The sequence below is a fragment of the Dermacentor variabilis genome, chromosome 4 (genome assembly GCF_050947875.1).
Source record: "Dermacentor variabilis isolate Ectoservices chromosome 4, ASM5094787v1, whole genome shotgun sequence".
In the NCBI taxonomy this organism is placed as follows: Eukaryota; Metazoa; Arthropoda; class Arachnida; order Ixodida; family Ixodidae; genus Dermacentor; species Dermacentor variabilis.
The window spans coordinates 129526195-129538500 of NC_134571.1; the positions used below are offsets into that span (position 1 = coordinate 129526195).

The window sequence follows — 12306 nt, forward strand, 5'->3', positions numbered from 1 at the left end:
CGCTCATGAACGACGCACTTATTTAACTTTGTGTGGTCGACGCATACTCTCAGGTCCCCCGACTGTTTCGTTACCAGGACTATTCCTGCGCACCAGTCCGTGGGGCCATGTACTTTTCTAACTATTCTCATGCACACGAGTCTCTCGATGTCACGCTTTAGCCTTTCCATGAGCGGAATCGGCACTCGCCGCAGAACGGTTATGGCATGTGGAATTGCGCCCAGTTGTAGCCTGATAGTGTATTCTCCTGGGATAGTGCCTAGACTACGACCCATGCGCGGAAAAAGTGTCTCATACTGTTGCTTGTCTGCAGTAAGTGAGTCGGCAAATTTAACGATACCTAAAGCCTCCAAGGCTGGCAGCCCGAGAAGTACGTCGCGAAGAGGGCTAACGACATAGCACGTTTAACAGGCAATCCTCCATTTCCTCGCAATCTCTGCGACAAATTTGCCTAGAACATTGAGCTTGTTGCCGCCAGCCCCCTGTAGTACCTCGTCTACGTTATCCAGATGGGTGGGCAATCCTGGAAATGTAGAAGGTAGAACCGACACTTCTGCACCCGAATCAACTCAGCAAGTATGCACATAGCGCGCTTTCACGACCGCGTCAATCGCGCCAATAAAAGTTTCTCCGGTACCATGTTCGACAGCTGAGACGCTTCTCTTATTTGCGCTGACCCAACTTTCTTGAGGCAGGCTTTCGCAAAATGTCCTTTGTTACCACAGTAGTGGCACTTGGAAGCTTTGGCTGGGCACATCGACCTCGGGTGCGTGTTACCAATGCAGTAGGGGCACTGTCCCTCTTTGTGCTGCGTTGCGTTTCTGGTGGCCCACGGCGTCCACGATGGCACCTTGGTCCTGAAGCTCTGGCGGGCTCCTGATGTGGATACCTTCCTGTCGAAATCTCTGCTGCTGCTGTCGCACGGTTTCCTTGAGGCAAGCCTTGGCCAGCGCCATAGCCAATGTCAGCTCTGCAAGGCCTTGGATAGTTGCACGTACCGGAGCCCGACGACAAAGCTGTCCCTGATGATTCTCTTCTTCATATCCCCAAAGTCACAGCAGTCTGCCAGCACGTGAAGGGCAGTTACGAACTGATCCACCGATTCTTCTGACTGTTGCTGGCATCTGTGAAAGCAGCCACTTTCATAAACAGTGTTCCGCTCTTTGATGAAATGACTGTCGAACTTCTGCTTGACGACATCATAACTTTTTGCTTCATCGTCGGTCAGCTGAAATGTAGCAAAGACTTCGCGGGCTTGGCGTCCCATTGTGTAAAGTAGCGCGCGTACCTGGGCCTCTCCCAAACATTCGTTGAGAGCTGCGGCGAAGAGGTAGTCATCGAAGTGGTTGATCCACACCAGGCACTCTGACGTTTTGTCAAAGTCCAACGGTGGTGGCTGCTGGAGCCCCGGGATTACCGTTGCGGACTTTTTGCCATTTTCTGGAAATGCTGCCGTCCACGGCCTCAGCGAGATAGTTAACCACACCCCACTTCTGACACCATGTGGTGACACTGCATATGAGCGCGATGTGTATGCGTGTCAGAATGGACAGTCGACAAGCCGTGCGCAAGGTGACAAAAGGCAAAAAGCCCCTGTTTATTGTGCTGGCCGATAATATACACTGACGGGGAGGGGCATCACATGGTAAAGGTAGCTTGGCACACATAGTTGTCGCCCAGCTATCTGTCGTGACGTCACACGCCGCACACAGGCAGGCGATAACAGCACACATGCAGTGTGGGGGGTTAAGGTAGTGAGGTTAGCATCTGGTTACTTCACGCTGCGCAAAGTGTAGTTTGTACCAGCAATCATTCCACTTGAGCTGCTGCTGTAGTGGCCTGTGAAAGTGCCACCAGATCAGTGTTTTCTGATGATGGTGATGATAATAATAATGTTGAATCCTAACTTCTACAAAAGTGGCACATACTGCGAAAAGAAACTGCAAGGCTGCAAAGGAAGGGTAGCTGATAGCCTGATAGCAGTGCTGACTTCTGCGAACATGAGGGGGCTTGCACTTTTCTTCTCCCACGACATGTAGTAGTGGTGGTGGCCACTTTCTTGCTACGTGGAGTCGTCAAGGACAAAATTGCGTGCCATGTCTGTGAAAGAAACCTGTGCTTCAACTTCCATCTGGATGCAGCACTAGAAAACACAGTCTAGCAAGCGGATGCCGCACTTCAGATGTTGCATTTGTAGGAGGCAATTTGCTTGTGCTTGTACTGAGCCACCAAGTGTGCTGACAAGCACTCTTCATGCTTTACATGATTACGCATGACATGACTGAATGTGGCTTCACAAGGAGTTGTCTGCTGCATGCTTGTGTGGATAAGCTTGGGATCTCAACAAAACAAAGATTAAGCTCTGGCAATCCACGAAAAAGACTTGTGCTTATCGTGTCGTATGCTGTCTTACTATTTCCTTTGAATAAGAGGCAGCTGGTGTCAGTAACTTATAGTAGGACATGGGAACAATAGCAAGGCCCTGTGGGCAGCATGAGTTCCTCTATGCCAAGTGTACATGAGCGTACATTGCCAGGCACTATGTATTGCTATTACTTTTTGATGGCATTGCATGCTAACCTTAGGTACTGCTCTGTTTCCACTTTTATATTTCTTTATTTTTTAAATCCTGAATTGTCACTTTTTATACGATTGCCTCACTGAGTTGTGTCAATTCTTCTGATAGCAACCTCTCTCTTTCTCCCTCTCTCCCCCAACCTTTGTTTTTCTCCTTTTTTTTTCCTTTTTGTGGGCGCACTTTCAGCTGAAATACAAGCAATTGGCAGTGATGCACAACACATCCACTATACTGCAGTGCTGGTAATTAGCTATTAAGGAAATGCCATAGAAACAACTAAAATTTCCCTCCCAAACCAGTCTCAGTGCTATGGCAAAGTAGTTTTTAGCTGCCAGTACTTATGCTTGGCTGCCAAAGCCAGGAGGCATAGGTTCAAATCTCAGGGGTGTTACTGAATGCTTATGTGCTTAAAACATTTCTTATGGGGGTTATTAACCAATAGACACTCATGAGCCTTCACTGAGCACTCCTGTATGCAGGATACTGCCTTTGAATGCTGGTTGCTGCCAAAGTAGTGTGCATATATACAGCAAGTGAAGAAGGCTGAATGACACAGAGCAACAAATAATAAAGCAACCTGCACCCCTCCTTGTGTGGCACACAATGACAAAGGGACAAACTATTATAACATGCTGGTCACCAGAACTGGCAGTGTGTGTGTATTCAAAATTTAAGTGGTGGCCAAGGCATTGTCAGTAGTCACAGTCAGTAGTCAGGTGTAGTCAGTCAGTAGTAACAGGTGTAGAACCTGTTACTGCAGGCAAGGCCACATTAGCAACTGCTGGTTTTAAAAAAAAAGCTCATGGGGATTGACATTGGCATGTTCTTGGTAAGCGTAATTTCACTGTGGCACAGTCATGATTTGCTGAAATTGTAGTGGAAATATGTATCTGCGTGGAGGCAAACATTTGCTTCCTATTGTTGATTAGCATACAAGTAGCTTGATTATGCACAGTACATGTGGTGCAAGTGCACTGAAAGACTGTCGCCGAGTTTCACTTGCTTAGCTTGAATGAATGGAATGTTTCTTTCAGTTTCTGTGGAGAAGAAAGTGCTGTGCACGGTGAACCTGTCAGCCGAGGACTTCAAAAAGTTGAAGGAAGCCATTGAAGACCTCTACTACTTTGAGTTTATTTTAGGTATGTTGACAACACCATGATGGTTTAGATTTTTTCACCTGGCGCATAATTCTGAATTTGTGCAGCACGAATATACAAGACGTGTATAACAACACAAATGACGTACACAGCTGCTGACTCCCAACTGGTTGTTTATGGAACGGTCATACCAACCTTTACGGATGTAGAAATGTAATCAAAACAACAAATTCACATCTAAAGATGGCCATCCAGAAACCACAATTCCTAATAACTTACATTTACTTTATTGTGAACAGCCTCAACTAACTTTCTCTTTTTGTTTTTGCATGTCTTAAGGCATGCAAAAGAAGTGAAATATCTGGACAGCCATCTTTAGATGTGAATTTGTTGCTTTGGTCACATGTATGCATGGATAAAAGTTGGTCTGATGATTCCAAAAATAAACAATTGGAACTCAGTGTCCACGTACATAAAGACAAATTGAATAGCCTATTCAATTTTGAAATTTGAATATTCCCACAGCCCTATTATTTTCATTTCTCACTTAGCTTTGTTGTTGTTATTTATTTATTTATTTATTTATTTATTTATTTATTTATTTATTTATTTATTTATAGTTATAGTTATAGTTATAACACCTTGCAGGACCCTGCATTGAGCATTGTGTATGGGGGGCGACACAACACTAAGCAGCAAATGGACAATGAGAGCTAAAGTAAAAAATCACAACCTCAGCGATGTGCAAAAAAAGAAAAGCAAAATGAACAGAAAAAGAAGGAAAGAAAAAAAAGGAACAGTGGAGTACATAAGTAGGCGTAGATAAAGCTTGGTGCCTAAAGTGAGTCTGATGTACGTAGATTAAGGATCTTTGTCCATAGTGTGAGTGTGGCAAAGACATACTTGTTGGTTCTGTGTAAACACTCAGGACATGTAAGATGTGATAATATAGCAGCAGGGGACAAATTTTCAATGGAAAATGAGTTATAGCATTGTTTCGGATAACAGACTACCAGTTTAAGCATTGTCTTTTTGTTCATTTTCTTAGCTGATACCCACAGAAACAGTTGCAAAAGGACAACCATCATTAATGCATGGACAAGCCATGTGCACATGTCTGTGTAACCAAATATGAGCCTTGCACCTTAGTATAATAAAATTTCAACCTGGATCTTAGCATAGTTGAACATGGCTTTCAAATCAACTTTTGTACAATTTACATGCATTTTATATTGTATGTTAAGTAGCGAGGCATTAGGTAGCTAGCTCATAGTTCAACATGCAAAACAATCACCTAATGGAGCTATTCTGAACTGTTGCTTGCAGATTTTTAATGCGTGTGATGCATATAAATCTGAGGAACTAACTGCACATAGCCTAAAACATATTGTGGTCGTTCCTGTTAAAATCGAACTTCACAGCTTGGAATTGCCCTTTTTTCACAAGCATTGTTTTGAAACCTATAAATCATCTTATCAGGAAGCATCCCTGTAGGACAAAAGCTTTGCGAGGCTCGGAATTTCATTCAGTACACTCTAAAAAAAAATGTTTTTCGCCATTTAGAGCTTATCTTGTCTCCAAACAATAATCGTCACGCATGTTCCTACTTCCTTTAATGCTGCATGCCCGGTACTTTCAGGTCACAAACACCATGCAAATTATTACAGTGACACAGCACTCTTGATGGGAAAGTGGCAAGCACAGAGTTTTACAGAAAGAAAAACACAAGCCAGACAGATGACAACTATTGTTCGGGAACATGATACACCCAAATGGTGTAAACTTTATTTACAGTGTACTGTTTTTTCTCAGCACCCAGTTCAAGCATTGTTCTGCTTCCATTCTTGCAACTTTCAGATGGCCTGAGGCTATGGGGCTTCATAGGGCAGCTAGAAGAGGGTTCCTTGATCCCGCACAAGCACAAACTGTACCTCTGGACACACCTCACCTTCAACATTGAGTACAATGACAAACAGGTGAGGAGAACACAATACCCGTGGTTTAGGAACAGATTTCAGGGGGCATCTGCACTGGCCTGGATGAGCCGAGTGTGCCCGTTACTTTTCTCGTGAATACGTGTAGCAACACTGCTGTTATGGAGCAATTGCCTTGGATAAGTTTATGAAACACCTGGGCACACAAACAAACGCAAACTTGGATGCGCTTTCTAATGTTCTTACAGTATCCTGCACAAGGTCCCTCTGGCCAAATGCAAAATTTATTACTGTAGGCTTCCTCTAAGTGTAACAACTGACACTTGAATCGGGTAACTACTGTATTTATTCATTGTCAGCGCTACTGTTTTTACTTGAAAATCTTTTCCTAGGGCAGGCCAACAATGGGCATTTCTGGTAAGACATGAAGTGTGTACGATGCATTCACTGTCCTCTAGCACCGTCAGGGACAGTGAAGCACTGAAGCCATCTGGGTCGCTGTTGTGTTCACCATTGGGGTCTGACACATCTGTGCTGACCAATCAACGTTGGATTACTGTTGAGCGTCAAATATCACGTTAGAAATAATGAAAGCTTGCATGCATGGAAATATATGGGTGCCAGTTAAGACCATCGACATGGAATTGAATTAACGAAAAAATCTAATTAGCTGAAGCCAAAATGACGAAAGTCTACTGTATATCATAAAGCAATGATTTGATTGTGTGGCCAAGTAGTCTTGAATAGCCTGGCTTCATATTCAATTTGGTTCACCACCTATGGCACTTCTGTTGTTGAAAATCAAGCATATCATTGCGTCTTTCACACTGCTACAAATAAAGTAATACTGCAGTAGTTTCTTAATTTTTTCCTGTTTTCCTTTTGTGCTGATTTCATGTTTATATGGTGACATGTCCTTTCTAGGCTTTGAGGTGCTGAAAATCTGGGTGCAGGCTCAGAAGATCCCTATTGCTCAAGCATTGTAGTTGACGCAAGATGAAGGGATACAAGGACTTATTCCCTACTTGCTTATAGCTAGATTATTACTAGTTGAATACACAGTGCAATAATGGTGAGTTCATTGTGAAGTAAATTGTACATTTGCCACCATGTTCTGAGACACTGATGGTTTTGAGTACGTGTGCTTTTTCTTGACTTTTGACGTAAATAGGATACAGGCAAATATAGTACTATAAACACTTGGGTAGTTACGACTGTTGCCCTGCGTCGTTCAGGCCAGGGAAGTGCACATTTCAGCTACTGCTGCGAAATTGCTAGAGAACCTAGGAGGTTTCAACATATTGCCCACAAGTAGCAGTAAAATTTCTAGAAATGAAACAGACCATAACAAATATCAAAGGATCTTCTTGTTGGGGGCCTCTACATAACATGCAGGGCAGTGATTGAGCAGCCAACATTTTACGCAGGTGATATCGGCTAATGTGACAGTGACTGATGGTGTGCCTATGCTCCTGGATGAGATGACAGCTCCATTGGACATCACACACACATACTCAGTGCGCTGGCTGCCCACAAACGTCACTGAGCGGGCACCTGGGGGACTCTCCAAAGATGGGCCTCATGGATTTTTCTTCCCACAGACGTTGGAGGTGAGCAGAGGCGTACTACAGACTGTTTTACAGGTTTACACCATGGCGGTTACAGCCATTTGCCACGGATCTGCTAAACTTGAACTACTGTAGTGCAACCAGGGAAAACACGGGGAATGCGGGCGATGGAAATTCAAAATGATGAGCAGCACGAGGACAAGATGAGAGCAGGAGCCAACGTTTCGACAAGTGGACTTGTCTTTTTCAAGGCGACATATGCTCTCCTTGGCACGGCATGGTACGGGTCTTCCAAAGGGGAGAGAGGGTCAGATGGGTGGACAAGGTAACTCCCGAAGGTGTGTTAGCGGTGAGGGTGTAGAATTGAAAAGAAAGATAATGCGCTATCGAACATTGGTGGAGGAAAGTGAGGCTGTGCCGTGCGTCAGCCGGTTGACGTGTCATTGTCGGTTCCTCTTTTCGTGGAAGCAGCCTGGATGACGGGAAGGTGGTGGTGGTGGGGTAGGGGGTGGGGGGAGGGAAGGGGAGTGATATGTGCTCTACTCCCATCGTCCAGGCTGCTTCCACGAGAAGAGGAACCTACAATGACATGTCAACCGGCTGACACACGGCGTAGCCTCACATTCCTCCACCGACGTTCGATAGCGCATTATCTTTGTTTTCAATTCTATACCCTCACTGCTAACACATTCTCGGGAGTTACCTTGTCCACCCCCTTTACGCCCTCTCCCCTTTAGAAGAACCATACCTATACTATATGCTGTGCCGAGGAAAGCATATGTTGCCCTAAAAAATTACCGACGATTATGTTACTTCCTAATGCAAAATTTGAGCGCAGCAAATAAGCTGTTTCACCTTTTCGATAGATTGAGGCAAAGAAATCGAGCAACACATGTATGCGCTATCACAGAATTTTTTTTTTATATTTCCCGTACTCCTGGATCATCTCGACGGCGGCGACGGTAAGCTTCTGCTTCGGCGGCACGCACCTCTGGATTCTGACGGCGACGGCGCTGGGCCTCTGCTCTGGCAGCTCGTTTAGCAGCAGCAGCAGCAGCAGCAGACGGAGGACTTCCATCGGTCGTCTCGCTCATGGCTCAGAAAGAACTGGCAGATAATTTCGCAGTGGCGAACGGCAGCGGCAATTTCGGCTCGGGTGGTGCACATATACAGATCCGCCGCCACCGATCTGGCTCTCTGATTGCCACCGCACAGGGCGAACGGCAGCGGCAATTTCGGCTCGGGCGGTGCACATATACAGATCCGCCGCCACCGATCTGGCTCTCTGATTGCCACCGCACAGGGGTTGCATTGGAGGAGGAGTGAAGAAAGGAATTAAGTTCGAGCCGGCGCTTTGACAACCGGAGACTCGCAGGAAGAGGGGGGAGGGGGGCGGCGTGTACACCCAGCGGCAAATGATAAGGGCAGAAGCGCGCGCAGCAAGCGGACAACACGATAAAGGGAGGAGGGAAGAGATAGCAGCGACTGACTGATGCCGCTGACGCCGATACAGGGGGGGGGGGGGACCATTTCCTCCTCTTTCTGCATGGCGGCGACGGTGTTCTATGCAGTCACGTTATCTTGACTCTCTAGCGGCGTCAACGGCATCCAGCGGTATCAGTCGGTCGCTGCTAGCGCTGGGGGGATGAAAGGGGGGCGGAGCTGGTTACGAGGCCGACGACGACGCGAAACCCAGGAACGGACGCCAAAGAGCTGCGCTCTAAAAAGACAAGTCCACTTGTCGAAATGTTGGCTCCTGCTGTCGCCTTGTTCTCATGTAGTGCAACCAGTAAAATAACTTATACTCAGCTTCAACTCCGTTTCATGCATAGTAGGCAATGCTCTGAAGGCTAAAGAGACTTTTCTGACGGCTCACATTTGCAGCTAAGGATAGTGTGTCGGAGATGAATGAAAGACATAGGTATGTGTGATGTATTTCGGTGTAATAGTAAGTCTGATACCTTTATGTCGCAAAATGTGACGCAATCCATTACGTGGATGGCTTCACAGATGCGATTCTATTTACTGCTGAATGAGTGGTGCAGCACATTTCTGCAACCAGGGGCCACAGCACACTGCTTAGTATATCATATACTGTAAGCACAAATATGCATAAATAATGTATGATTTGACATAACCTCAGATTTGCAAGTTGTAGTTATATTGAAACAATTATTCTTTGGAAAGCGTCGTATATCAAGATTAACTGCACTTTGTGTTTGCACATTGCAAGTCAAAATGGTAGAAGTGGCTTTATGCCATGATACATGCACCGGGAAAGGCATCCTATTAATAGTTAATAAAACTAGCCTGGTAGTCTTTATCTAGAAAGCCACCTAGATGTGTTTACAGCTGGCTCTGTTATGTTTGTTGACTATTTCATTTAATATTCAGACCATATTGTGTATGGATGTACGTTTGACACTGTGCAGAAAGTGCTTATTGCTGCATTAAATCAACTTTTTGCCTGCACCAAGATTTGTGCCAAAATGTCCAACGGCTATGTCCCCCACTGCACTAGAAAGTGAAACCCAGCAGTCTTTTACACACTCTGAGGTCGGATCTGTGACTGCAGGAATTATTTCAGAAAGGAAGGACTAGAGTAAAAATTGTGATCACTTACTTGATTGAGCTTCTCCAGATTTGGAACTTTCTGCTCCTAATAGGCTGCACCAAGGTTAAATTTGCTGCTCCAGAAATGCCCCCCCCCACTCCCCCCGTTAACTTGCTCCGAATTCAACATATCCTGCTGTGAAACCAAGGTTTGCCTGCTCCAAGAATTGTTTTAGCTGTCCCACCCCTGTTTGTGCAACTTTGCACTGTGGGCTGCAGTAACAGCTACAACTAAAAAAAGAAAATTGAAATATACTGTCTATAGGCACGTGCTAATGGAGCCCTGTGGCCTGTTCGTTTATCTTATCTCTGCTGAGCACCCCCTTATCACCCTTGAATAGTGCAACCTGGCAGAAAAGTCAGGCCTCCAACAGTCAAACTTCTTGAGACCCTATTCTTGTCAGAGGTGTGTAAAGGTGTAAGGAAGCTAACTTTAACCCTTTGAGGGTCGATTTTTTTTACCATATGCGACCACCCAGGGTCGATTTCTTTTATTGCAGATTCCAATTCCTCATAGGGACTTATTACGAAAAAAAATGTACCGTAATATTTCTAGGGTGACTGTAAAGTGAGAAAAAATATTTTGCGTTGGTATGCACGTACTCTTCATTCATGAATAACAATAATTAAAAAATAAAATAAACTTATAAGAATTAAAAATTTGATGCCTTCTTATGCACATAATTCAAGGCCTTGAAAATGCGCACACAAGAATATTTTGCAACACTCAATAAAATGTTCCTGCTCTTACACTAATATGTACATCCATAGTGTAATCGAACTGCGTAGGTGCGCGCACTCAAGAAAACTGTGTGGTTGTGTGCCCATCACAAAAGCACAATGTGTGACAAACTTCCGTTAATCTTCATCTTATTGCCAACCAGAGGCAATTAGTTTTTGCCAGTGTCCCCCCCCGAGAAAAGCAACGGAAACGCATGCACTGCGGCATCCTTCTTATGCGCACCCCTGTGTGCACTAAACGAGTGAGAGACAGGCGGTCGCCCTTTGAGCGATTAGTAACTAAATAGCCATCGGTTATGCAAGGTCAAGAAGCCTAAACTGCCCGCAGAGCAAAACCTGAACTGCCGCTTGCCCACGTGCCTGCCAATGTGCCAGCGGTAGTAGATAGATGCGTGGGAGCAAACTGGCACTAAAACAAACTATGCAACAGAAACTGAGAGAGGGAGGCGCGTGAAAAATATTCCTTGTATTCCCACATAGTGGCAGCACATGACAGAAAAGAAAAAGTTAGAAAATTGTCGCGCTTTTTAATCATACAGACGGCACTGTAAATGTACAGCATCGACCATTTTTGGACTTGTTCGCGGCGCCGCATATTTATGTCGTTGACCCTCAAAGGGTTAAGGAGCTGTGTGGCAAAGCTGACTTTAGGAAACCAGCCACTTAAGACCCTTGCCCATTCTTTCTTGCTGAAATATCGGGTGCTCATTAGATTCCTACATTGTTTAGGAGCTTTGATGTCATTTCTACATTAGTTTTCTACTCTTGACACATAGAAAGTGGGCGCGCACTTGATTTGGGGGTGTGTTAGAATTGCACAAATTCTGCCAAATTATTTTGCAGTGTGTTTTGGCATTTTTTCTGCATCTTGTTTAATTTGACCCATCAGATAATATGATTAACTTCATTGGTCCTTTCAGGGTGAAATTAACACAAGTCAACTGTAATTTCAGTACGCGTTTTGCTGTTGTATTAGTTCAATCATAAGTGGAGTTTGCCTTCTATTCTTTTTCCATTACTTTTTGACAGCTGAAAAGCAAAACGGACCACAGATTATGACCATGCACTGGGACTGTTTTTGTAAATGAGAGCTAAGTTTACCAGGTTTACCATATCATTTCTACAAAACGCAAAATGTGTGGAGTGTTTTAGGTGCACGTACATACTTTCTGCTTCGCCCAGTCCTGAAATTTTGTTTGCTGGGAAAAACATACAATTCATGCTCGCCCAATTTTATAGAGTGCCAGCTGTGTGATCATTGCACATGATTTAACAGATCGACTATGTAGCATCATCCAAGTCAAAAGCCCAGAATGGCTTAGATATTACGAAATTTTTGTGCGGCATACAATGCACATTTAAACACTAACTTTATGGATGTTCCATAGACTTCCGATCTTTTGTGCAATGTACATCTAAAGTGCTGTTTTTAAAGATGTTGATTGAACATTCAAACCTTTGGGGTCAATGTTGCCTCGCAGACGTACATATGTGCATGTAATGGATGTCCATAGGACGTCTAATTTTTTTGTTGGATATTTGGATCAACCCAGTAAGTCTCTTGTGTGTTGGTGGTTGGCTGGGAAAAAGCTGTCAGTGCAAATTCATTTTTTAAGAATCCTTATGCTAACAACCACCATATATGCAAGTCTGATCCTTAATTTATTATGTTTTCTGTCCCTCAATATTACACCTATTATTATAGTCTGCTTCACCTTTGGATGAGAGCTGATGTTGCAAGAAATTACAGTAGATGCAGTAATCACGTGCCTTTC

The 12306-nt window shown here is 44.4% G+C and overlaps 1 protein-coding gene across 1 annotated transcript in view; it reads left to right on the plus strand.

Moving 5' to 3' along the window:
- LOC142579771 (transmembrane 9 superfamily member 1-like) overlaps nt 1–12306 on the plus strand; it is a 131935-nt gene that overhangs the window by 83728 nt on the left and 35901 nt on the right. Inside the window, exons 4-6 of the mRNA XM_075690326.1 lie at nt 3613–3717; nt 5533–5651; nt 7037–7219. Of these exons, the coding sequence (XP_075546441.1) occupies nt 3613–3717; nt 5533–5651; nt 7037–7219 (407 nt within the window). The remainder of the gene's footprint in view (nt 1–3612; nt 3718–5532; nt 5652–7036; nt 7220–12306) is intronic.